This window comes from Pogona vitticeps, chromosome 2 (assembly GCF_051106095.1).
Source record: "Pogona vitticeps strain Pit_001003342236 chromosome 2, PviZW2.1, whole genome shotgun sequence".
Taxonomy (NCBI): domain Eukaryota; kingdom Metazoa; phylum Chordata; class Lepidosauria; order Squamata; family Agamidae; genus Pogona; species Pogona vitticeps.
This window is the reverse complement of record NC_135784.1, coordinates 284255844-284281573: the sequence shown is the minus strand read 5'-3', so window position 1 is coordinate 284281573 and position 25730 is coordinate 284255844. Positions and strand designations below refer to the sequence as shown.

At 41.4% G+C, this 25730-nt stretch overlaps 1 protein-coding gene across 2 annotated transcripts in view; it reads right to left on the bottom strand.

Moving 5' to 3' along the window:
- Positions 1-25730, bottom strand: part of PDE4D (phosphodiesterase 4D) — an 811089-nt gene that overhangs the window by 485104 nt on the left and 300255 nt on the right. Inside the window, exon 1 of one of the 2 annotated variants that reach the window (XM_072992725.2) lies at positions 19762-20243. The exons of the other annotated variant lie outside the window; for it this stretch is intronic. Coding sequence (XP_072848826.2) covers positions 19762-20228 — 467 coding nt within the window. The 5' untranslated portion in view covers positions 20229-20243. Of the gene's footprint in view, positions 1-19761; positions 20244-25730 lie in introns of those variants that run through there. 2 annotated transcript variants of the gene reach the window in all.

The window sequence follows — 25730 nt, the reverse complement described above, 5'->3', positions numbered from 1 at the left end:
TTTCATGTGCCTGCCTCGATTTTAAAAACATTAGCAGAGGTCTTTTCTCTCATTCCCACCATTCTCACAGATGTGTTTGCTGAGGACCCAAACTTTTCTAATTCCTTCATTTGTTGTTGTTTAGTCATTAAGTCATGTCCGACTCTTCATGACCCCATGGACCAGAGCACACCAGGCCCTCCTATCCTCCACTGCCTCCCAGAGTAGGGTCAAATGCACATTGGTAGCTGTCCAACCATCTCGTCCTCTGGCGTCCCCTTCTCCTCTTGCCTTCACATTTTCCCAACATCAGGATCTTTTCCAGGGAGTCCTCTCTTCTCATGAGATAGCCAAAGTATTGGAGCCTCAGCTTCAGGATCTGTCCTTCCAGTGAGACCTCAGGGTTGATTTCCTTCAAAATGAATAAGTTTGTTCTCCTTGCAGTCCAGGGGACTCTCAAGAGTCTCCTCCAGCACCAAAATTCAAAAGCATCAGTTCTTCGGTAGTCAGCCTTCTTTATGGTCCAGCTCTCACTTCCATACTGGAAAAGCCATAGCTTTGATTACGTGGACCTTTGTCGGCAAGGTGATGTCTATGCTTTTTAAGATGTTGTCTAGGTTTCTCATTGCTATCCTCCCAAGAAGCAGGCATATTTTAATTTCATGGCTGCTGTCACCATCTGCAGCCCAAGAAAGTAAAATCTGTCACTGCCTCCATATCTTCCCCTTCTATTTGCCAAGAGGTGATGGAACCAGTGGCTATGATCTCTTTTTTTTATGTTGAGCTTCAGACCATTTTTTGCGCTCTCCTCTTTCACCCTCATTAAAAGGTTCTTTAATTCCTCCTCACTTTCTGCCATCAGTGTGGTATCATCTGCATATCTGAGCTTGTTGACATTTCTTCCCGAAAGCTAAACATGCCCAGTTCTTTCAGTCTTTCATAGGGCTTGGTTTCCAGCCCTCTAATCATCCTTGTTGCCTTCCTCTGAACTTGTTTTAATTTTTCAACATCCTTCCTGAAGTGTGGTGTCCAGTACAGTGCACAGTACTCATGATGAGGCCTAATCACTGCCAAATAGAGGGGAAGGAGTAGCTTGTGGTATTTAGAGACTATACTTCTATTAATGCAGCCTAAAATAGTATTTGCTTTTTTTGTAGCCACATCATACTGTTGACTCATATTCAACTTATGATCTACGATGACTCCAAGATCCTTCTCACTCACATTATTGCTGAGCCAGGTATACCCCATCTTGTAACTGTGTGTTTGGTTTCTTTTTCCTAGATGCAGTACTTTGCATTTATCCCTGTTAAATTTCATTCTGTTGTTTTCAGGCCAGTGCTCAAGCCTATGTAGATCATTTTGAATTTTGTTTCTGTTTTAAACCATAGATAGATTTACTTAGTTTACACACTAGGTTTGGATTTTCTATGAATCCAGGAGGTTGTTCCATATACAATGTTTCTTCTAAATTTCGATATAGAAAAACATTAATATCATAATATAAAACATGTAATCCATTTACTGGAGCTAATTTTGGCAATAATCTAATTGTTTCATGCGTTACTACTCAGGCAAACACTGCATCATAATCTTTGCCATATTTTTGATTGTATCCTTTTGCTCCTAATCTTGCTCTATATCTTTCAATATCTCCTGAAGCATTTCTTTTGATTTTATAAACCCATTTACAGCCTATTGCTTTTCTGTCTGGTGGTAGTGTGGTTAAAGTTGAGGTTTTGTTCATGCTTTCTGTTTCCTCATGCATTGCATTCTCCCAATTTCTAGCAATGTTTGGTGGTAGTTTAGCTATATCTGTTTAAGTTTCTGGTTCTAGTTTTATACCATAAGCTTTTATGTTACTGGCTTGGTATCTGTCAGGAGGTTTACCAAAATCTGACCTTTCTGATCTCCTGAGTGTTTTAGATTATGGACTTGGTTGTGGACTTTCTACTTCTTCCTTTTGTTCCCTATCTTCTTCTTCTATACTTTCTATTCCCTCTGACTGGCTATCAACAGGTTTTTCTTCTTTAATTTCAATTAGCTGATGTTCTGTTGAATCAGTTTCATCAGCTGATTATAAACCATTTATTCCTGTGTCTAAGTATACTTTAGTGAATTTTCCTACTGAATCCCAATTCTGCTCATTTATTTTAACACTTCTGCTTACAGTTATTCTGTTTTCTTTTGGCAACCACACTCTGTAACTAGAATTCTCAAATCCCAGTAAAATGCCTTTTTTTCCTCTTGAACTTAATTTCCCCCTCCTTTGTGCTTTAGCAAAAATTTTTAAATGATTAATTTTAGGTTTACTGTCATGACATTTTTCAAATGGTGTTGTATTTACTGCTTTAGATAAATTAATTAATTAATTGATTTAACTTATATCCCACCCATCTAGTCTTTGACTACTCTGGACAGCTCACAACAAGTGGGATAAAAACAATTAAAATATAACAACAATTTACAACAATAAACCATCATTCAAGATGGGAGAAAAGGAAAAAATAGATCAAGAGGTGTCCGGAGGGAAGGCCTGCCTAAATAGCCAGGTTTTAAGTTGGCTTTTGAAAGTACCCAGGAAAGCGGCCAGACGAATCTCAGAGGGGAGATTATTCCAAAGATGAGGAGCCAGTGCCGAGAAGGCCCTGTTTCTTGTTTTTTCTTTCCAGGCCTCGCTCGGCGGTAGGCTCCTCAGCTGCATCTCCTGGCTAGATTGAGTGATACAGGTAGATCTAGGTGGGAAGAGGTGTTCCGCCAGATATCGAGGTCCTAAACCATTTAGGGCTTTATATGTAATCATTAAGACTTTGAAATCAACGCGGAAATGAACGGGCAGTCAATGCAAGGCAGCCAGAATGGGGAAAATATGCTGACATTTTCTCAGCCCAATGAGAAGTCTGGCCTCTGCATTCTGCACCATTTGAAGCTTCCGCATCAATCTCAAAGGTAGCCCCACGTAGAGTCCATTACAATGGTCTAATCTTGAGACTACAAGCGCATGGACCAAAGTGGGGAGTGGCCCAACATCAAGATAGGGATGCAGCTGGGCAATCCGGCAAGATGAAAGTAGGGTGGCCTTATAGGCCAGATGGGCGAGGTATAAATCAAATAAATAAATCAAATAAATAAAATAGGTGGAGCGGACCACTGACGCCACCTGGGTTTCCATGGTGAGTGCCAGGTCCAGATGGATCCCCAAGCTGCGAACCTCACTCTTTGCGGTGAAAGTCACCCCCCAAAAATGAGAGGGAGTTTCCCAAACCGCTGATGGTGGGGTCACCTACCCTCAGGACCTGCATCTTGTCTGGGTTCAGCCTCAGCCCATTTTCCTGCATCCACTGTACAGTCTCCAAACAGCGCTGAAGGGAGAGAACGGCATCCACTGTGGTTGGAGAAAAGGAGATGTAGAGCTGAGTGTCATCAGCGTACTGATGGCATGAGGCCCCACACCCCCTGATGACCCCACCCAGCGGCCTCATATAGATATTAAACAGCATTGGGGAGATAATTGAGCCCTGCGGGACCCCACAATCGAGGCTCCACGGGGCCAAAACCTTCTCCCCAAGCTGTACCCTCTGAGAGCAGTCCTCCAAGAAGGATTGGAGCCAGGCAAACGCCAGGCCACCAATTCTCAGCTTATAGAGCCTCTTCAGGAGGATACTGTGGTCAAAAGTATCAAAGGTGGCTGTGATATTGAGGAGGACCAACAGAGACATTTTACCCCTGTTGGCCTCCCTCAGTAGGTCGTCTAACAGGGCGACCAATGCCATTTCTGTACCATGGCGTGACCTGAAACCTGACTGGAACAGATCTAGGACATTTGTTTCATCCAAATAAACCTGAAGAAAATTTTATTGTTTTAAAAATTGCATGTCCTAATCTTCTATGAAAGATATCGTTTTATCGTTTACCATAAAATGAGTTCCTCCAGAATCAATAACCCATGTTATTTTACTTATATTATTGTTTTCTGCTTTTGCAATATGTGCAGAAAATGGTTCCTTTTCTTTTCTATAATTTTCTTTTTTATTTATGGTTCTTATACAACTTAGAACAATTCCTTTTAAAGTGTTTTTCAGAACCACAATTGTAGCACTTTTTAATTTCATGTACCTCTAAAATATTACTACACCTTCTCTCTGCATATTTGTGTTTGTTTCTTTTCTTTATTTCTTGTTTCTGTCTTCTCTCCCATTCCTGTAACAGTTTTCCAGCAACAAATTCCAAAGTTAAATCAGTTTCAGCCATTGCTTCCATGTCACAAATTAATCCATTCCAGGATTCATCAAGAGAGGATAGGATTACATCAACCTTGTGTAAGTCTGCAAACATAGTCTCTCTTTCTTGTAACTCTGTAAAGAGTCCTTTCATTGTTTGTAAATGTTCATGCATTGAGCCTTCTTTACTGAGCTTTGTTTGATATAACTTTCTTGCCAGATAAACTTTCCTCCTGCTGTTTTCCTTACATGCAGTTTTTTTTAAAGCAGTCCAAGCCTCTTTTGCTTGTTGGGCCTCTAACAGTTAATAACTGGCTGTCCTTCAAGCCAAGAATTATTGTAGCTCTGGATTTTTTTTTCTTTACACAGCCATAGAGGAGAAGGAGGGTCTGTGGGTGAGCCATTTATCGAAGTTCCCAAATATCATCCTTCCTGAGCAACATTTCCATCTTCACACTCCAACTGCCATAGTATCTTTCATTTAGCCTCTCCAGTGGCATACTGGGGCTCAGAGACATCACCATCATTGGATTTTAGACTTCTGCCTCCCCTCCTGAAGCTTTTTAATTTTAATTTTACTTATGCTTTTGTTTTTCAAGTTTAGACTCTGGACTAGACTGGGCTAGTTTGGGCCCATAACCCTGATGGGGTTTGTAGTCTCCTTGGTATATAACAGAGTGCACAATGGCAGAGACTTACCTTGAATAAAGTTAAAGTTATTTATTTTACAAAAGCATGATTCACATTTAATTCGTATGATTTAAATACTAATAATCCAAAACAGCTTTTCATTGCTTATTATTTACTTTTAAATTAGTTGCTTGCAGCCTCTGTAATTTCAGGGCTCATCAATCCTTTAACAGTTTATTTTATGTTTTCTCTCACACATGAGGAAACATCCATGCAGACTCCTCTCCCTTGACCTGGCAGTGTATTTTCATTCTGTTGCTTTCTTCTGCAGTTTTCTTCCCCTCTCCTGCCGGTCTCCTTCTTGTGCTGCTCATGCTTTCACTCACACATATACACACACATGCTTTGCTGCCACCGCCATCGCCTTTACACTGATCTTATTCAGTGTTTCTCAAGGTTAATCAACTCATCAATCTCACCTGCCTGTCTTTCCCTCTTGTAACTTTACTGAGCAGAAATGCTCTTTGTAATATATAACCCCAACATCATATACTGTCAAGTCAATTCTCCATTATGGTGGCCCTTTTCAGGGCTTTCTAGGTAACGAATACTCAGAAGTGTTTTTCCATTCCCTTCTTCTGGGGATGCCCTGGGACTGTGGTGCTTGCCCAATGTCATACAGGCTGGCTCTTCTAAGATGCACAGTGGAGAACTGAACTCACAGCCTCTGGCTCCATAGCCAGATACCTAACTCACTGAACTATCCAGCCAGTTTTGGATTATATCCTTTAATTCCTCAGAAAAAAAATACTTAGGAAAGGCTACTTTTAATATACACAGACAGATATACTATATGGTAGCTGAGTGTGCTATGGGCATAAATTTTGCTATCATACTACTCAGCTGCTTCTCCCATCCCCCCAAAATTCCTTTAGACACTCTTGGCATGTTCTGCTTCATTAATTGACCCAAATGTAACACTGAAATTATTCTGCATTTGTAGGATCATAATACAGATGTACAGAAAGGTAATATGCTCCCTGTTGCTCTTAGGATGAATGAAAAGTCTAATTTTTTTAATGCATGTAACCACCAGAAGACACAATTTCCCTCCATCCATCACACTGAGGATGAGCAATATCATTAAGCACGGGGCCCAAATTCTTTCCTAGGTTCATCTGCAGGCTTCACTTGGTCCAGATATAGCTATGAAAAACAAGCAGTGCTTGCACAAGTACCACTGGTTTCTATATTTCTTATGGGGAGGTAAGCCTTTTTGGTGGAGGGGGATATATTCCCAAGGCCCTAGGGTGAAAACTACTATTTCTGAAGGCTTCCAGTGTGAAAGAGCTTCTTCTTCTTTTTTTTTAGCCAATTAAATGTGAGATCTTGGATGGTGTTGAGGCTTACAAACATGTTACTAAGTACCCTGTTTTCCCGAAAATAAGACCTAGCCTGAAAATAAGCCCTAGTATGATTTTTCAGGATGCTCGTAATATAAGCCCTATCTCCCCCCCCCAAATACGCCCCAGTTAAGTGAAACCCTGCCCTCCACCATTGTTCAGCAACCGGAAGATGACATGACTGCATTGAATAAATGCAGATTGCTGTACATGAAAAAAATAAAACATTCCTAAGCCTTAACATGTTTTTGCAGCAAAAGTTAATATAAGACCCTGTCTTATTTTCGGGAAAACATGGTAGCTTCATGTTGCTCACCCCTGCATTGCACATAATATCTTGCTTTGCATAAGAATCTATGGATCAAAGACCTTTTATTTCCAGTAGGAATAGAATGAATATAACATAACACTTACCCAGGCATGCAATGAGACATGAATAGGATTGTGTGGGAAATATTTTAAGGAAACTCTGATGAGTCAAAACATCACTATATATTTCCATTGAGATACTCGAAAAAGAACTGCTTGTTAGTCTTACAAAATAAAAATAGCTAGCTGGCTCTTTACAGGTGTTTCCCCTCAATTATTTCACTTCAGGGCCAGAAATGGGAAGCGTTACTTTTGTGGGATAATAACTCCCAGAGTTGTAATGTCAGGCTGACTAGGTTATTCTAGGATTTGTAGTCTAAGAAAGTAATGTTTTCCATCTTTGTTCGAGACATGTCATTCCTCTATTACGAGTGTCAGGGATAGGCTTGGTATTAAAAATAGCTTTTGTTTCACAGGTTAGTGTTAAATACTTATTAACAGGGCATTTGAAGGGATGGATGGCTTATCAGGAAGATTTTGGGATCATCTCTATTATACACAACTGACTTCTAAAGTATGGGCTGATGTTATGTTCTTCCTACCCATGTCTATTTTGGGTACACCATGGAACTATGGTTTTCTTCTTTGAGAGACTGATGATAATGATGACCATGATGATGAAGAAAAAGTAGTTTTAAAGGGTGGTAGTTTCTGCATTTCATCTTGTTCAAAATGTACTGAAAGGAAAGAGAGAATTCAAAGTAGTGATAAGTTCTGGGAATTCCAGTATTTTTCAATTTTCTTGCAAAAGCACGGTGGTGGTTGCTACAAAATATAAAACAGACGTTCACAGCTCAACTGACCTCTGTACCAGAACTTCAGCACAACTTGACTGGTGGTTGAGAGAAAGATAAGTAATCTCCTCCTCTCCTTACCTTATTCTTCCTCAACATAGCATTCTTTAGATGTACTGAACTGCAACTCCTTTTTAGGATGATGGGGGAGGTAGTCTACTATATCTGGAGGGTTCTGGGTTGGGGAAAGCAAATTTTTATTTTCTTCAGTGCCCCTTGAAATACACCACCAAAATGCAAGTAACTATCCATTGACTTTTTTCAGGCCTTAAGCAGTATCGCTTCACAGCATTTACTTAGATAGGTTTACTTACAGAAATTTTAAGATTCAAGAATTGCAGAGCTGGAAGAGAGCCTGTGGGGTCACCATCCCATAATAGTACGTTTCTTCTTATATCTATTTGAATTTTACAATATATGAGTATGTGAAAGGAACCTCATTAAAGAAATGAGATCTAGATTTATGGATTACACTTATGATTCACTTAGCCCATTTATGTCTAAGTCATCATCATTGAGTGGAAGTGATGAATGATGCTGAAACCCTGGGAAGGAACATGAGCAGCAGAAAGCAGTTTATCAGTTTGCCTCCTTTTGACTATAAAATTGACAAGAGGTTTCTTAAATCACACATACACACAAATCCCATTGAAATCAGTGGGACTTAACTTTGACATGAGGCTTAAGTTTACTGTGATTAACTAAGTCTGCATTTAAAAAACAATAATAACTTATTGCTTTTTTACTGCTGTTGACATCAGCGGAGAATTCATAGTTTAGCTAGCATCCTTCCCCTTGGAATGAGTCATACATTATATTTTGAAGATGTAAAGTTCTTTCACTAAAAATTTACCAAGGTGGTTGTGCATGCTGAAACGTTCTCACAGCAGAAAATTGAAAAGAATAATCAAATGAAAGCCCCTGTCAGAAAAATGCTTGTTTTCCAAGGGGTTAGCCATTCTGTTGCATGTTCTTTTGCACTCTCCACCACCTACTCTATTCTGCTGTATAGCAATCCACAAAGACAAATCCCTTGCCACCTACTCGGTCTTTTCATTGGTATCCCCCATGTATGCACAAAGCTGCATACTGAGGGAAGATCCAGTCTGCTTCCCTAAAGTGTTTCCTCTGACTTGGAAATTTTCCTCCCTATGCAGAAGGGCTCTTTTCTGATGACTTAGACTAGACATGAGAAAATCATTCTCCCCAATCTAGCAATTGGTTTACCCATCAACTATGAACATTGTGTAGTTGGTGGGGAATATTTTTATGTATGAATATATACACTGTATGCTGCTGGGCATTGTCTTACAAGCCAGACTCAAAGCCCTAGTTCCCACAGGGATAGGTCAGGCACAGATGATGTTGTATAAACTATCCAACATGAATAACTAAGCTGGGTGTTCACATTTGCATCTGGCTAGGGTTTGCATATGACAGATACAATGTGCAGTAAACAAATGTACAGCAAATATGCATGTACAGAGATACAAAAAGGACCACTAGCACCAATCTTCCTCCCAATCCGCCCTACACAGAAACTGTTGCATGAAATGTAAACACAGATACATGACTACTCGTATTCACAGTATGCATTTATATTATTGTTAGATGTTTAATGCTCACCAACCCAACTAAATGCATGCAGCTTCCAAAGCTTAATAATGCAAACTGGACATGATAATGTCACAGAAGTGCACACCATGTGCACGCCTTTTAGAAAATTCCCTGCATATGTCAGAATATGTTTGATGGATTCTTCAGTATCTGTATGTAGATGTCATCATGAACCACAATGACTTTTGCAGGTGAAAAACCAATAAGCCTGTTAGTACAGTACATACTTTCAGCTATGGCATGACTATTTTCTTTAATTCACTTATTCATACCAGTTAGTAGACTTTGGAAAAATCAAACTGTTGTCCTCAAAAATCAGAGAGCAGCTTAGTTTAATTCAGAGCCAAGTTAAGAACCCATCTACATCCTGTCATATCTTCAGTAGTGTAAAACCCAATAAGTCTCTAAGATCCCTCCCCAACAAGCATCCTTTTCCACTGCTCCTCATCTATAAAGCTCTAATCTTCCACTCCACTTACCTTACAGCTGCAACAACCCAGTGTCCATTCTGAAACCATGTGCCAGTATACCTGAAAAATATAGCTTTCCAAAAGCTACTGTCAATGTGGTTACCTTCGGATTAAATAGAGTTCCTATAGGTGCTGCCGCCCTAGAATTGCTCCAGGGTATTGCCATCTGAGATAAAGAACACCTTGCTCTTGTTCCATATATAGGATGTTACTGAACTGACAATTGAATTTGTTGTCAATATGGCATCAGGGAGGTGGGGGTGAAAGCATTTATCGCTGCACCTGAAAATAGCAGGCTAATTTGAAAGGGTGCAAGGCCAGACTACATGGCACCTATAGCTCTTTCCGCCAATACGTTCCCACACTGTTCAGATATCAAAATCTACTGTCTGGGCTGACCTTCTCAACCTGCCTAATAGTAGGGCCAGCCCTCTCCTACAAATGCTATTGGAGACATTAGCCAAGTCATAGGGAACAGATGGGACAGGAGGATCATGCATGGATTTAAAGCTATCCCTACCATTAAGGTAGAATGAAACATAGCCAGCTTTATCATTAAAGTAGAGTAAAACAAAGCCAGCACTACCATTAAGTTAGAGTGAAGTAGCTATCTTACAAAGCTAATGCTGAGCAGTGTGGAAAGGACAGAGTTGTGTATATAGGGTTGCAAACATTGTTCAGTTTCTTATTTTGTTGTATTGTGCACTTTCCCCATCCCTTTTCATATAAATTGTAGTAATTCATGTTCTATTCCTAAACAGAAAATCATGCAAACTTTAAACATGTTTTTCCTAATGTGGGCATTTATTTGCTTGTTTCAAGTAATTTATGCATCTTTCCCCCACAAACTAAAGCATGTCCATGCAGTTTTTTTTTTCAAATATGTGGCATTGCATAAATATTTCATGTGTAATTTCTTTTTCAACAAAACAAATCAAAATCTGTAAGCCTTGCAAAGATGTTTAGTCATGAATTAAGGTGTCTATCTTCTTATAACAGATTCAAAGAGGTGCAAAAAGACTATTTTCATTTAAACAGTTGAATCTAATGACATTCATTTTCAGTCTTATCTACAGTCATGGCCAAAAATATTGGCACCCTTGCAATTCTGTCAGAAATGCAACCCTTCTCTCAGAAAATTGTTGCAGTTGCAAATATTTTGGTATTCACATGTTCATTTCTTTGGTTTGCGTTGGAACAACACACACACAAAAAAAAACAGAGAAGAAAAGTCAAATCTACACAGCTTCCGCTGCTGATGATAAAAAAGAGAGATGCATATCATCAGCATATTGATGACATCAAACTCCAAATCTCTGGATGACTTCCCCTAGTGGCCTTATATAGATGTTGAATAGCACTGGGGAGTTGATGGACCTTTATGGAACTCCACAATGAAGAATCTACAGAGTTGGAACAACACCCCCAAGCTGCACCCTCTGGATATGGCCATCAAGAAAGGACTGGAGCCAGGGTAACACTGAGGCTTCAATCCCTAAACTCAATAGCCTATACAGGAAGATACCATGGTTGATGGTATTGAAGGCTGCTGAAAGATCCAGAAATACCTGGTTTGTGTCATGTTTTATCTTAGAAGTAACCCCATCATTGTGAAGGCTACTATGCTTTTAGATGTCTTTGATTAAACGTCAGAATAAATATCGATTACAGGGTAAGAACTGGTCTCCATTATTTTTGCAGTCATATCAATGGGTGATAGTTGTATGGATAGTTTCCAAACTGAGAAGCCAAGCTGTCAGAAGCATCTCCTGTCTGCAGGTATTGTTTGGACACAGGAACAGCCACATACATCTATAATATATCTTACTATGCCACAGAGGTGCTTGTCTGACACTCATATCATAGTTCAAGGGGTACTAGCAGTCCTCCAGATGTCATAATGATATTTCTAGCACACCTCACCTTTCACTATGTTGGCTAGAACTGATGTGGGGGATCCCAGCTTGCCTATCCCTGCTATAGCAATTCAACAATTCAGTTACAAAGTTCTGAAAAACAATTCAGTATGGTATGAGCTCTCCTGCCTTAGGCAGGGGGTTGGTCTAGAAGACCTCCAAGGTCCCTTCCAGCCCTATGACAATTCTATGATTCTGTGAATTCAAACTACTCTGAAAAGTTGATAGATGCTTAAAAATGACTAGCTCAAATTGTTTAACAATTTACCTAGCCATTCTTAATGGGGTTGGAGGGCAGGTCAGAGAGACAAGGGAGATGTTTTGGCTGACATGCAGTTATCCTACTTCAAGTTGACCACGACAGAAGTGGGGACAGCACCCTGGCAGATCTATACATTTACCATTCTCCATTCCCTTGACAGCAAAGGGAAGATTAGTTCTACCAGTTGTAAGGGTGAAGTCTATTGAACAAAATGAAACATTTTTGGGATCATGTTTATCCAAAACTGTCTCTTCCCTGGCTCTGAACATCCAGTTTTAGGGTCTTCTGGCTCCACAGGCCCAATGATGACTTTTGCAAGGGTAGGGCCTCATCCCCCACTCACACTGATCAGCAGAGAAGCAACACTATGATATCTCAAAACCTCCATACAACAGCTTGGAGAAATATAGGACTATGTTAATAATCAGAATAATTTATTACTATTAATTGAAATTTTTGATTCAAAACATCTTGATTAAGAGGACAAAAGACTTGTGGGCAGGAGGCATATTACCTTTAAAACTCAACTCAGAGTTAAACAACTGATCAACTGAATTTGCTTAATTGGGCGACAATTTGAGTTATTGGATTACAAGTGATTCTGGAAGAATTTCAAACTAAACAAAATAAGTGCTAGTTAATAATGGTACAGATTTGCTGAACCCCGCTTAAGCCATTAAAGCTTACTGTGTCCTTTAGTCTTTATAATCTGTATCCACCCTAGGAATACAGATATTTAAAAAACTAGTAGAGACCCAAATGAATCTTGTCTGTGATCTTTAGAGGCAGCAGTGGTATGGTAAAGCAAAGACTAGCAGGGATTATTTGCAGTGAGTTTTATTATCATCTGCCACTCTTTCAGGTTTTGCTATTCTGTGTTTATCTGCAGTCTGCACAATAATTGCCATTGGAGTGAGGATGAATTTTCCAATAAAGATTGGGAGGTATAATCCAGAAAAGTCCCAAGTTGTGGCAACAATATATTGCTATAATGCAAAGTTAACAAAGGAAAGTGTGGCCTGGAATAAGAAAATAAGACCCATTTGGTGTATAAAGAATGTGCTCCCAGTGGAGATCAAAACTACTAGAACTGGTTTGTGGTGTGGATTGACACATCTCCCCGTGTTTTGGGATTCTGTTTGAGTGTGCAGCTATAAGGACTGCTATGAAAAACATTGCTGCTTCAAGGAGTAAATTTTATCCCTATAGGTACATATGCTTTAGTCAACATGCACTGACTTTAAGATTGGGTCCCACTGAACCCAATAGGATTTACTTCTGAAATAAGCACAATGGCAGCTGAAATAAGCACAATGCCTTCCTCATTGCTTTCATCAGAAAACATATATCAACAGAATACTTCACCCTGATCTGATCTGGATATTACAGTGGTGCCTCGCATTACGAGCGCTCTGTTTTACGACGAAATCACTTTACATTGAAGGTTTTGCGATCGCAAAATGATGTTTCCTATGGGGGAATTTCGCTTTGCGATGATCGGTTCCCTGCTTCGGGAACCAATTCTTGCAAAACAATGATTTTCGGCCAGTTGATTGGCAGTTTCAAAATGGCCACCAGGTAAAAAACATGGCTCCCTGCTGTTTTCTGGGATGGATTCCTTGCTGCACAGGCAGCGAAAATGGCAGCGTTATGGAGGATCTTAGCTGGACGGTGAGTTTCAAGCCCCTAGGCTTTAATGCGTTTCTATGGGCTTTTTAATTTCACATTACGACATTTTCGTTCTACAGCGATTTCGCTGGAATGAATTAACGTCGTAATGCGAAGCACCACTGTATACTTTCATTCCTTGGGAATTTTAGCAACAGGTTAGAAGCCAAGTTATCTTATTAACATTACTGCTTTATTCTAATATTTGCACTACAGTAATGTATTCTATCTTGTGGATTCTTCCAAACAAGCAAGACTTCAGATTTTTAAGTAAGTAGTAATGGGGCATATAAAATTGGAAAGAAAACCTGCTGTAATTGGCAAGGCCTGAAATAATTTCCATCTAAAAATGTAGGAGGGTTGATCCTGCCACTTGGCAAGATGAAGCAGCAGACACTTCTAAGCTTTTTAGTTTGTGATTATTGTATTTGTACTGCTAGGGATGGAGAAATAGATTTGTGACATTCTCCATTTTTGCATCAAAATAATTAGGTTTGGCTACTGTGCATCTTGAATTGTGTGGTAACGGGATATCATTCATTGCTCTGCCTCAGGCTGTAAAACCACAGCCCTGCAAAGTAGTTTCAGATTGGTTTTATATACTGTAATTTTTACTGTCTTTATTCTAGGTTTTATTATTTCCTGCCCCCTGAAATTGCATTATTGTTTGTACTTTTTAAAATATATTTTGCACTACCTAAAGAACTGAGTTGATCAAGCAACCAAGAAATGCAATAAAATAAAATATACTCATTATACTCATTCTTTTTCTCTATGGTACACTATTGCTCTTTGCAGGTTTACAGTTATGCATCAGTTGCCCAGTCAATCTTGCCTTTTTGTTCCTTTTTCCATCTTTTAAGCATTAAACAAAAGAATTCTGTTAGGAAACACAGAACTCCAAGGCTGGAACACACTGCATGATCTTGCAGTTATACAAGCTGGAAATCACCCCGTGGATTCTGTATGTGCCCAGGTGCAGAAAGTATTCCCTTTCACAGCTGCCAGGGGAAAAAAGAAGAAGAACCACACATACAACACCCCATTGTAATGGGGTTAAAATGAACAGGAATTTGGCTAGTATCTTTAAACTAACCACTGGGAGAACACAGAGATTATGTTATTTTTAAATAGTGATAACGATACTACAGCTCCAAATTCCCCTATACTGTAGATTGTCACTGATATAGTGATGTTAAACACAATTATAAATAGTTATGTTTATAACTTTAAAATAACCTGAATGCCATAGGCATGTGGAATGAACACATGCTTCTCCTGTCTACTCTGTCACCACCTGAACACAAAATACAAAACAAGACATGGAAAACCTTGAACAGTGTGATATTATATACCCCTGTAACTATAAAAGTAATTACAAATTCCAAGACACTGCAAAAAGGAGTGATATTATAGAAGCACCTTCACTCCATGCAGTGCACTATTAATCAAACAGACTGGATTCTTAAATCTATATCACATGAGGGCTTGATCACTTTAAAGAAATAAAATCAGCTTTCTTCTTCAATTATTTTTCACTGCAGTGGCTCTAATTTTGGGGTTGCTGTGAATTCACTCCAGGTTTTAACTTGCACCTTCCAGGAGCTATCCAAGGTGCTGAAACCAATCCCTCAGATCTGACACCTTGAATAACTTTTGCAATAGTGCAGGCTAAAACACAGAGTGAAACACAGCATCCTCAAACTGGAGTCAACAGCCAGCACTTTTGGGGGGGGGGGCATGAGTAATATTTGGGTTTGGTGGGAGTCTTAAAACTCAAGTACTCTTCTTCAAGAAAACACTTCAAGAAAACTGTGAATTAAAAAATTTAAGTTCATCAAAGAGCAGCAGCAATACCCCTGCATATTCACTCTATTCATTCAGTACCACTGCATATTCAGGCAGTAACTCCATATTTTAAGGGACGATTATACTACTGGAAGTCTCCTGGAGGTGGAGTTGTCCTTTAAAACAAGGTCCATGTGCCCTATTTTTATCCAAGAATCTTTATTACTTCAGTTCAAACTACCATGAGGAAGAGGAAGCCTGCTGAGCTGCTCTTTGCTGAAGGCAACGGGAGCCATCACTTTGCTGAAATTGTGGGGGAAGGGTCAAGATGTACGTCCTGTGGATTTCAAACAAGCTCTCTCCCTACTTCTCCCATAATGTAAGTACTGAAAATGCTCACTCTCTCTATAGGATGCATACCAGTTCTATTCAAGACTAAATTGCTTTGATATATTTTGTAATCCACATGTGTCACGTTACAAATTGAAGTTTCAGTTTAACTATTTAACTTACATGGGGGAGGAAAGAGTAGACATGAGAAATTAATTTATTGGTTTAAGACAGTGTGCCAGTAGAGCAAAAAAAAAATCTTTCATCGTGTTATTCCTTCGTTAGTAAGCTCTAAGCAACAGTCTAGACTTCACCACTGAACACTACTTGCTTGACTGCAGAATGGTTTCGCTCACACAAACACTTCAGCAGTTACATCAGTTCTACTCAGTTACAAAGAGTGACAGTGACATGAGCAATCTAGGCTCATGCCATTACAAAGACAAATTCAAATAATGACTATATTTTCATCTCTTGACTTAACATTTTTCTCCTCTTATCACATATGTAGATCACATAGGCAAAGACACTGTTATTGAATTTGCTTGGATTTCAATAGCTTTGTCTTGTAGTTTTCACATTTTTGCCGACTAGTTTTGGGCAAGAGTGAACTCTCTTTAGATTTTTAAAAAATCAAAGTATTTTCACTTCAGATGAGATGAAAGATTGATCTGTTATGAGATTATGAAATTATTTTTGATTCCTCCCCCCCACACACACACACACTAAAAGGTGTTTCATACATCCAATCCCTACACTAACCCAGTTTGGGTTCTCTGTCACTTTGTGTGTTCCTGTAGGATGTGCTTGTTTCCTAACTTCTGTTCTTAATGTTCACATTTGAATTTTTAGCTGTAAATTTAAAAATGTGTAGATGGAGTCCTGTTTGATCTCTACAACCAGGTTACCTAATAACACTCACACTCAATGCTTGCATCATTTTTTGTCCTTAAAGCTTCAAAAGCTGTTAGTGTGTTCTGTACCCAATTCAGACTAATAGTTATGACTTTAAAAGCCCAGAGATTGAAGAAGGATTTTAATCTTTCATGCAAGCCTTTCTGGGTTTTCACTTCTTCAGGGGAGAACTTATATATTTGTTACCTTCAATTGCTTGTCTTGAAGAATGCAATTCCCATTTTAAGGGTAAATGATAAAAGTCCTGATTTTTGTAAAAAAAAAAAAAAGTACGATGTAACACGCTTAAAAAATATATACCTTTTTAGTAAAGGTTTTAAAAAACAATAGAATCAGATGATACAGAGGAATCTAAATTCAAATTCCTGTATGTTTTCAATTAATTTTAAACATGATTCAGGTTGAAAAAAAGCAACACATTATTTTCACGATGTCTTGTATAAGTTACGTGTGAGTTTTTTAATTTAATAATTAGAAATGACACTTTACAAGAATGGTCCCCTGAAATATTACAAATTATTTGGCAATATAATTTCTTACACAAAAGGTATCTTCCATTAATGCAACAGAAGTTGTAAAAGAAGGCAAAGTTAATAGCATACTGCCTCTACCACCTGCCCCTTCTGGAAATCAACTAATAGCTGTATCCACTTACTTGTGTTTAGAGCACATCCACTGAAAACACACACACTCTCTCTCTCTCTCTCTCTCTCTCTCTGTGTGTGTGTGTGTGTGTGTGTGTGTGTGTGTGTGTGTGTGTGTGTGTGTGTGTGTGTGTGTGTGTGTGTGTGTGTGTTCAATAAGGCATCTTAACTTGTCCCATTGCTTTCAACAAATCTGGATCCAAACCTGAATACTAAATTACAAATGTGAGAAAAGAAATAGGAAAGTGTTGAGTGTTATTCTGTATTTTCACCCTTTACTGATTAAAATATCCACACCTGCAAAAAAACACTGGTTTAAAAAAAACAATATTGATTCTTGTTGAAATTCCTGGCCAAAACAGTGTTAGTGCCAGAAGGGCAATGGTATCACTTGTAGGACTAAATGGCTGCTAATTATTGAATCCCCATTTGGATTCCTCAGTGTGTGTCAATCAGGTAGCTTGGCATATGGACAGGAAGTAGGGACTCATGAATTAGTGGCAATTTTCTACTGCGAGTTATGCCACTGCCAGCAGCATAACTGCACAACAGGATTTTGGCCACTGTATTGTAATCCCTCTTTGTCCCCATGAGATTTGAAATCCATACAGTTTTTATACTAATAAAAATGATTAATTCAAACTGATTCTATGCATATAAATTTAGTTATGTGTCCCAGACTTCCCCCAAAGTTGCTGCACTGAACAGTATGTGTGCATAGCTCAGTATCTATGATTTGTAAATCTCAGATTGCATTTCTCACCATGTCGCATTACAGCTTCAGGTAAACAGTGATATGTACATGAAAGCATAAGAATCTTTCATGGTGAGGGAAGGGCAGGTAACAGCAATGTAACATCATGATACTTATTGCTATTAACTACATTAGTAATTAATAACTAATATCAATAATACTACTACCAATAGATTAGTAACTATATAATTAATAATATCTTTAAAAGTTGAATTCCTTGTGTTATTGAATGTTTCATCTTCTGGATACTTATGAGTAATGTAGAACTAGTCAGAGTAGAAAAGGCTGCTTATGAGTATTGCACAAGCAATTCTGTTCACAGCAGGGGCACAATGACACCAACATGGACAAGGTCGTGTGTCATAGAAACATGTGGCAGCTTGAAATGTCAAGCCAGGTATTTGTGTATAATGTACTGTATAAGATGTTGAAGGAACACACTAACCCAGATTATAAATAAATTAAGGCAGCTGTCTATGTGAAGAATGCATATCACGTTCCATTTCTCCACAATGAACACAATTTAAAATGACATGGCCATATTTATTGCAAAGGAAAATCAGAACCAAACATGGAACAATCACATCTTCTCAGTAGCCACTCCCAGCCGATTGCAAGAGGAAGTTGTCTTTCAAGAATTACCATGTCACTCCATGATCCACCAGCCCACAATGTAATAGCTACTACATATCGTATGGTTCACTCCATATGCAGGGATGGAACAGACAGCTATCCTTTCCTTACTCTGTGCTTCTCCCTGTAAAACAACTAACTGCATATAAGCAGAGGGCCAGCTTAGGTTACTCACCCCATAGCTTCACCAGTATTTTGTCAACCCTTTCACTGGGTAGCGCAGAGCCCTGCCTTACATCTCTCCAGAGTATTAAACCCCAAAACATTCAGTAATAAGAATAAGAACAAAAGCAGATCACAACAGAATTTTTTTTTCAGCAAGTAATGTGTGGGCATATAAGGTAAGAGGAGAGAGGAGGGAAGATGGAGAAAGAGAGACGGAACCTGTGCAATGTAGGCTTGCTGTCCAGGCACTCGGATGTTACTAAACCCCCTCAAGATGTACTCAGAGCACAAGGTGTCAGGGAGAGAAACATTCCCCTGTCCCACTACCAGACTCAATCACACCTGTGCTGAGTTTTTGTTCTCATCACGCACACTCCCTCTTTTCTAAAATACGCTTTTCGTACTTGTGAGGCAAGCAGAAGCAAGTTTGCTTAGATACTCCTCCCTCTCCCTCCTTTCTCGGCTCCTCAATGCCCTCTTCCCCCCTTTGAGCCTGGGCCTAGAAGGGACCACAAAGGCTAGCCATTAACAGGCAGCTAGAAGTCAAGTCCAGACCAATCTGCGCAGCTGCTTAGCCTGCCTGACCTGAATGTGTTACCACTACTCAAGAGGACACCTCAACACTTTGCTCAGTCCTTTCGCCCATCTTTTTCTGGTATCGCCTGCCTGATCTCCTAGGTCCAAACCTCTCGACCTTCTTTTTACTCTCTCACACATCCCTTGGTCACCAGGCTCCAGTGCCAAAGGACATTCCTCTACCTGCTTAGCCCCAGAATTCCCTAATCCTCTATCAGGGACGCCTTGGCTGTGGATGTCTGCCTCTGTAGGGCAGTGACTCGATGACCCCGTCCTCCCTTCTAACTCGAGGGCTCCATGGCCAATTTGCTTGCCCTCCTCGCTATTGAATGTCTAGGGAGCCTCTGTCTCTCTCTCCCCCCCCCCCACGCCCCATTTCATCAAGCCATCTCTCAGCGCCCGCTCCTTCCTCTGGGATGCTTCCTTCCTCCGCCACCATCCCCGCCACAGACACGCATCCGCGGTTCGTCTTTGCCACTTCCCCCCCCTCTCCCTTCAGGACTCTTCTCCACGACTCCGACCTTTCTTCCCTCACCTGTCGGAAAGGGTGGGATGGAGGAGGGGGGCTGAAATGTCCCCTCAGCGCCACGCGGGGCCCCTTTCCCTCGCCCTCGCCCCTCCCGCGTACCGTCTGAAGCCCTGGAAGGACGAGGGCCAGGACATCCTGGATTTCTTCAAGCCGGGCCGGTGGCCGGTCTCCAGGGCGAAAGACGCGCGGTCCATGGCTCGGCAGTAGAGGTAGCGCTCCGTGTCCGAGTAGCCGCGGTGCCTCACCCGGCCCAGGCCGCCGCCGCCGCCGCCGCCGCCCCCGACGACGCGACCCCGGGAGGCTGAAGGGAGAGGTGAAGACGAGGGAGGAGGAGGAGGCAGCGGCGGCGGCGGCGGGAGCGGCAGCGACGGGCACTCGGGCGCCTGCGGCTGGTGCACGAGGGAGTGTTGCTGCTGCTGTTGCTGCTGCTGCCGGAGCGGGTAGCGGCAGTGGTGCTCGTGGCGCCAGAGATGCTTGGGCGCCGGCAGGCTCCCGCCGCCGCCGCCGCCGCCCGCCGCCGTCCCCACTACTTCCGCCAGGCTCGGGCAGCTCTCCTCAGCCTCCATGCTTGGGCGCCAAGCGGCGGGAGCGGCCGGGTGGAGAAGGAAAAAGGGGCAAGGGAGGCGCCGCTCTTCTGGCACCTCTCGGCGGCGGAGAGAAAGCTGAAGGCTGCCGCCCGCTCGCCCGCTTTCCCGCTCGCTCTCCCGCCAGAAGACGGGCGCGCAAGCCAGCCTGCGGAGGAGCCCGGGCGGTGGGGCGAAGGGCAGCCAACAACTGCGCGCGGCTGAAAAGTTGGACAGCTCCCCGCGCCGGCGGCTGCCAGGCGGCGGGAAAATGAACTGCTCGCCTCTCGTCTCCTCCTCCTCCTCCTCTTCACAAGCCCGGCCGCTAGGAGACGACGTCGTCTGGCCTCATGGCTGCTGCTGCTGCTGCTGCTGCGCCCGCCGCGGAAAGGGGCAGGGGCCACTCGCGGCGGCCGCTGCCCGCCAAAATGGCTCGCCTCCGAAAGAGACCAAGGACCGTCGGCGAGGAGAGGCGGGCGCGCCGAGCCGCCTCGACCAAGCGCAGCCCAGGCGGAGGCTGCCGCTCGGTCTGTGTGAGGGAGCGAAGGAGGGGAGGGTGCTCGCTTGCTTGCGCGCGCGCGCGCGTGGCCTAAGAGGAGTTTTCCAGCTCCGTCGCTTCGGGTTGCTTTCTCCGCCGCCGCCGCCGCCGCCCCGCTGCCGGAGCTCCCTGGAGGTCGGCGGCTTGTTTGCTTTCTCCGCTCGCCGTCGTTAAACTGCCATTCTGCAAGGCGCTGGCAGAGGGGCTCTCCCGCCCCGCCACTCCACGCCTCCAATTCTTTCCCTCCGAGCTGAGACACTTGGGGAAGTGACTTCGGTGATAAAGTTACACAGAGTGGCCGGGAAATGGAGCCTGGGCTGAGGGCGCGGAGTGGGCGCCTAGACGAGAAACAGACACTCCAACCTGTTCAATCCACCAATACCCACCAATGGTGCATTCCCACCCACCCACACACGAGAGGATAGTTCCTTTCTTTCCTCCCTTTTCACAAATGAGGGGGGGGAGGATTCCTCCATACAATTGTGTCATCCGAAGGGGTTCTCTGGCTCCCCCTCACAAGGCTACCTCGAATGATTAAGCTCTCCTCGCCTTCTAGCTCTTCCTCTTTTTCTTTCCGCAACCCATTCCGGCTGTAAATCAATATCGCGAAGGTTTTAATTATAGCCATTTTCTGCGCCCGCTGTTAAGAAGGAAGGCTGGGTCAAGCTTTCCCATAAGAGACCGCTCCTTTCAAGAGTTTGTTACTGCAGGTGGGGGTGGGTGGGATGTGGCCGAGTGGAGACTAAAAGATCATTTTTTTTCCCTGTTAATTTTTTTTTAATCTCAAAAATAAATTCCACTTCTTTTTTAAAATATATATATATGCAATACTGTAACCTATTCTGAAACAAACTAGTTTGGAAACTTTTAACTAGAGGGCTGTAGATAAAAGGGGAGGAAAAAAAGGCCATTTATTTCTCTTCTGTGTTCCACATAATCAGGCCAGCTGTACCATTAGGCAGTATGAGGCAGTGCTGGGAAGCAGATGCAGTTGGCAGCAGCACTGGCTCCAGCAGCCTGTGATTGTTCCCCTCTGTTGGAGAACAGGGATGGGTATGGCACACAGCCCACACTGAGGACCCTAAGCTAACCTTCCCCCTGTGATGTGGTGGAAGATTTTGTTTCTCCTGTCACCAGGATTAGCATAAGATGCGACTTCCAGTACAATCATCTTCTGATTGTAGATGAGGGTGGGAGGCCATCTTGTCCTTTGCCTCATGCTGCAAAACACAAAGGGCAACCCTGCAGACTCCCCTCCCCATACTACTAAGAATGCCACCCATTCCTCTTAAATATATCTATAAGGGTATGTCTTGAGCTTAAGTGCTACTCTTGCTTCTTCACCCTGCCTCTGTTGAAACATGATGATATGGCGAAGGAAGAAATTCAGACACACAATGAGCAGATCTGCATGACTCATGATAGACAGATACTGCAAGTGGGACCTGCCATGAAATCATGTTATCGGCATATCCTAAATTGTGAAAAAATACTCTTGTTCAAATCTGCATCCAGTCCAACAAGGAAACTATGTTCAAGTGAAGTACAGGAAGAGGTTGAAGAGGAGGAAAGCAAACTGGCATGTTTCAGTGAACAGACAAACTGTATAAATGTTCCACTCTCAGCTACTGGTTAAATTGACAGATTCACCTAATCTGCCTATGTTCGAATTCTAATTAACCCAGCAAACACAACACAGCTAGAGTACTCACATTCATCAATTGTAATTGCTGACATGCAAAAGGGTTTAGCTGGTCCACTCCCACATCACCGTTATACTGGTTTCCTCACCTATCACGTGCTGGGAAAGGGAACTTCTCCAACAAGGATCCTTCTGTACTCAATCAGGGCTCCTAATACCTCCATTGCCATCTCAGGTTCTCTTTCCTAGTTATAGATCTTCTAGGGTTCTAAATTGCACAGGGATTCTCCATAACTTGAGAAGGGATGGGCAGAGTGGTACATCAGAGGGACAGAAATATCATAGGGACAGATACAGCACATCCATCATCAGTATTCCTCTCAGCGCATTGTGGACATAGCCCCCACACATGCTAACATTAGAGATAGTATCAACTCAGGGCTAGCATAAACTCTCTGCGTGGGATCTCAGATGGTATGGGGAAATAATATTTGGGAAACGATTATGTTTCTTTTACACCATTTTCAGCTGTCCAGCACCCAGCCTGGTGAAGTACTGTGTGAATTCAAAAACTAGGTTGTGATCATTACTTTATTAGGAGTCTAATAAAGGAATCACTCCTCCTCCCTTTGCCTTTGTATTCTGGTATTTCTAGGATGGCTCCTGAAAAGGCTAATCAAAATCATGAGCAATTATGAAAAGTTAAATGGGGGAACAGGTGTTATTTGGAGAAAAGATGGCTAAGGGCACCAGCCCTATCATGAAGCAGAGAAAGGCAGGTTTTGGGTGTCATGAAAGGACAGAAAATTGCTAGCTGCTGAGTAAGTTATTCCTGGTACTTTTACTGCCAAGAATGGGTCCTTGTGGGATTTTTCTGCTTCCTATGCCAAAATAACTTGGCTGGCTTTGAGTAATATGCACCTTGACTTGAGTGAGCATGGGGAAACATTTGCTCCTCTACCTTGGACATCAAAATGTCTTAAGCTTGTCCTATGGGATATGAAAGAAGTTGTTAAAATTATGCACGCTGTGGAGAAATTGGATAGTATGTTCATGTTTCCCCTCCTCTTAAATCATGCTAGTACTCAGTCATCCAGTTAAAGGTTGCTTTTTTTCCATGCAAATAATTAATTCATGGAATTCAGTGGCCCAAGATGAGCTGATGGGCACTATCTTAGGTGGATTTAAAATGGGATTAGAGACATTTACAGAGGTTTGGTTTATACCTAAATAGTGACTATCTATGATGCTGACTTATAACATCCACATTCAGGGTCAGAGCAGCAGTCACTTTGGGTACCAAAAGAAAGAACCAGCTTCACATCCTGCTTATGGCCACTGTGGATGCTATGAAGGTTGTCTTATCATCATGTCACTCAAAAAAATCTAGTAGTTTGCAATGTATATATACATTGGGAAAGTTACTTTTGAGATTATAAATCTGAGCTCAGTGAGCAGCATGAGTGTGTTTGTACTAGGTGAGCAGCTGGCTGCCCGTCTCAGCTTCTGCTGCACCAGGAGTACTGGTGCAGTAACTGGAGTCTTTCCCCTGCCAGGTGCTCCTTCCTGTGATGCATTTGAAGGAAAGGTGGATGTGTGTTTTTAATTGCTTGAAGAGTTGATCAAGTGGCTCTGTTCTTTTTTTTGTTTTTGTGCCAGAGCTCTGGTGAATAAGACTTAAGTCCAGAGGTTAGTCCAAAACATTTTCCATTTCCTTTTTTTTTTTTAATGCTAGGAAAGAAGGAGCATTTCAGTTCAATTTGATAGGAATTTTCCAAAATTCACAAATAGAACCTGAGTTGTTCTCTTAAGTTCAATCCAAGATAGAAGCCCAAATGGACTTATTCAGGGCTATGGCCTTGACCACTTAATTCTCAAAAGTCTAGCTCAGAATCCCTGTGCTTCCCATAATGTGGATTTCCTCCTCCTCTTCCACCACCAACTCTTCTTCTTCTTCCTCTTCTTCTTCTTCTTCTTCAACAGCTATATGACAGCCCTATCATACCATAGCTATTTGGTTGGTGCAAACAGCCGATAATTTTGTGTCCATTCATTTTTCAAAAGCATGAATTTCTTCATTTTCAAGATAGGAAAAATGTTACATTTTTAATTTTTAAATGAAGGAGAAAGTGAAGCTCAGAGATGTTCCCATCTTTACTTTACATTAAGGACTCTGGACTAAAACCAGTACAGAGCTCCGAAAATCTAACAGCATGAATGTAATCTGATAAACTCACTAATTTTAGTGTATCTTAATACAATCACATTCAAATACCACCTGTAACAGATTGGTCTATCTCATAAGTAAAGTATTGATTCAAAGGTATCTAAAGCACTGACTTAAAGGTACCTAATATGCATGTATATTTAATATGTCTCTTGCCCTAATTTTAGCTGTTTTTACTGTTATTTTATATCAATCTGACTGACTGTACCTGTTTTATTTTCCCATGGTCTTGGACTGGTGCAATATATCCCATATATATTAAGGATAAAGCATTCTGGAAGTTTGACACAAAAGTGGTAGTAAAGTTAGTATAAGTAAAGTTATATATATAAAACTTTACTACCACTTTTGTGTCAAACTTCCAGAATGCTTGTATTTTAACTTGACTTAAATGTTGACAAAATTGTCATCTTCCTGGCGTGGATGATGGGTTACTATCAGAGACATACGTATGTTCAAGTCAGAGGTTACAAATAATGTTTTTAAAAGATTGTTACTTCCAGGTTCCCTAGCAGGCAGAGTTAGCACTGGCTGAAGATTTTGGGAGTTGTGGTCCAAAAAAGGATACTCAGTGGATTAGATGGATTAGAATTCAGGATGCCTGGGTTTGAATCCCCACTTAGTCAAGGAAGCTCACTGGGGGGACTGAAGTGGTAAAAAAAAACAACTCCTTAAATATCTCATGTTTGTTTAAAGTCCTATTTGGTCTCTATAAGTCAGTTCTAACTTGACGGCACGTAACAACAATAGTCCAAAAAAAAGGTACATTTTATGAGTTCTGATCCAAGCCTTAAGATTGGCCAAGGTTCCCACTCTCCATCTCACCATATGAAAGGGTGGGGGAATATCCCACATACAGAGAAGAGCCAATGCCTTACACGTGGGTGTTATTTTAATATTTAGGATAAATAATATATATGTGTATTGCAAATTACACAGAAATTATGTGCTATAAATAATAGATAAATTACAAATGGTTTGAATGGGAAATGTACGTGGTAATTTAATCTAAGAGTAAGATTAGGGCTAAGTAGCCCATAGATTTAAAAAATGACGAAGTTATATTAATTTCACAGTGTTTGTGCCAAATTAAAGCTA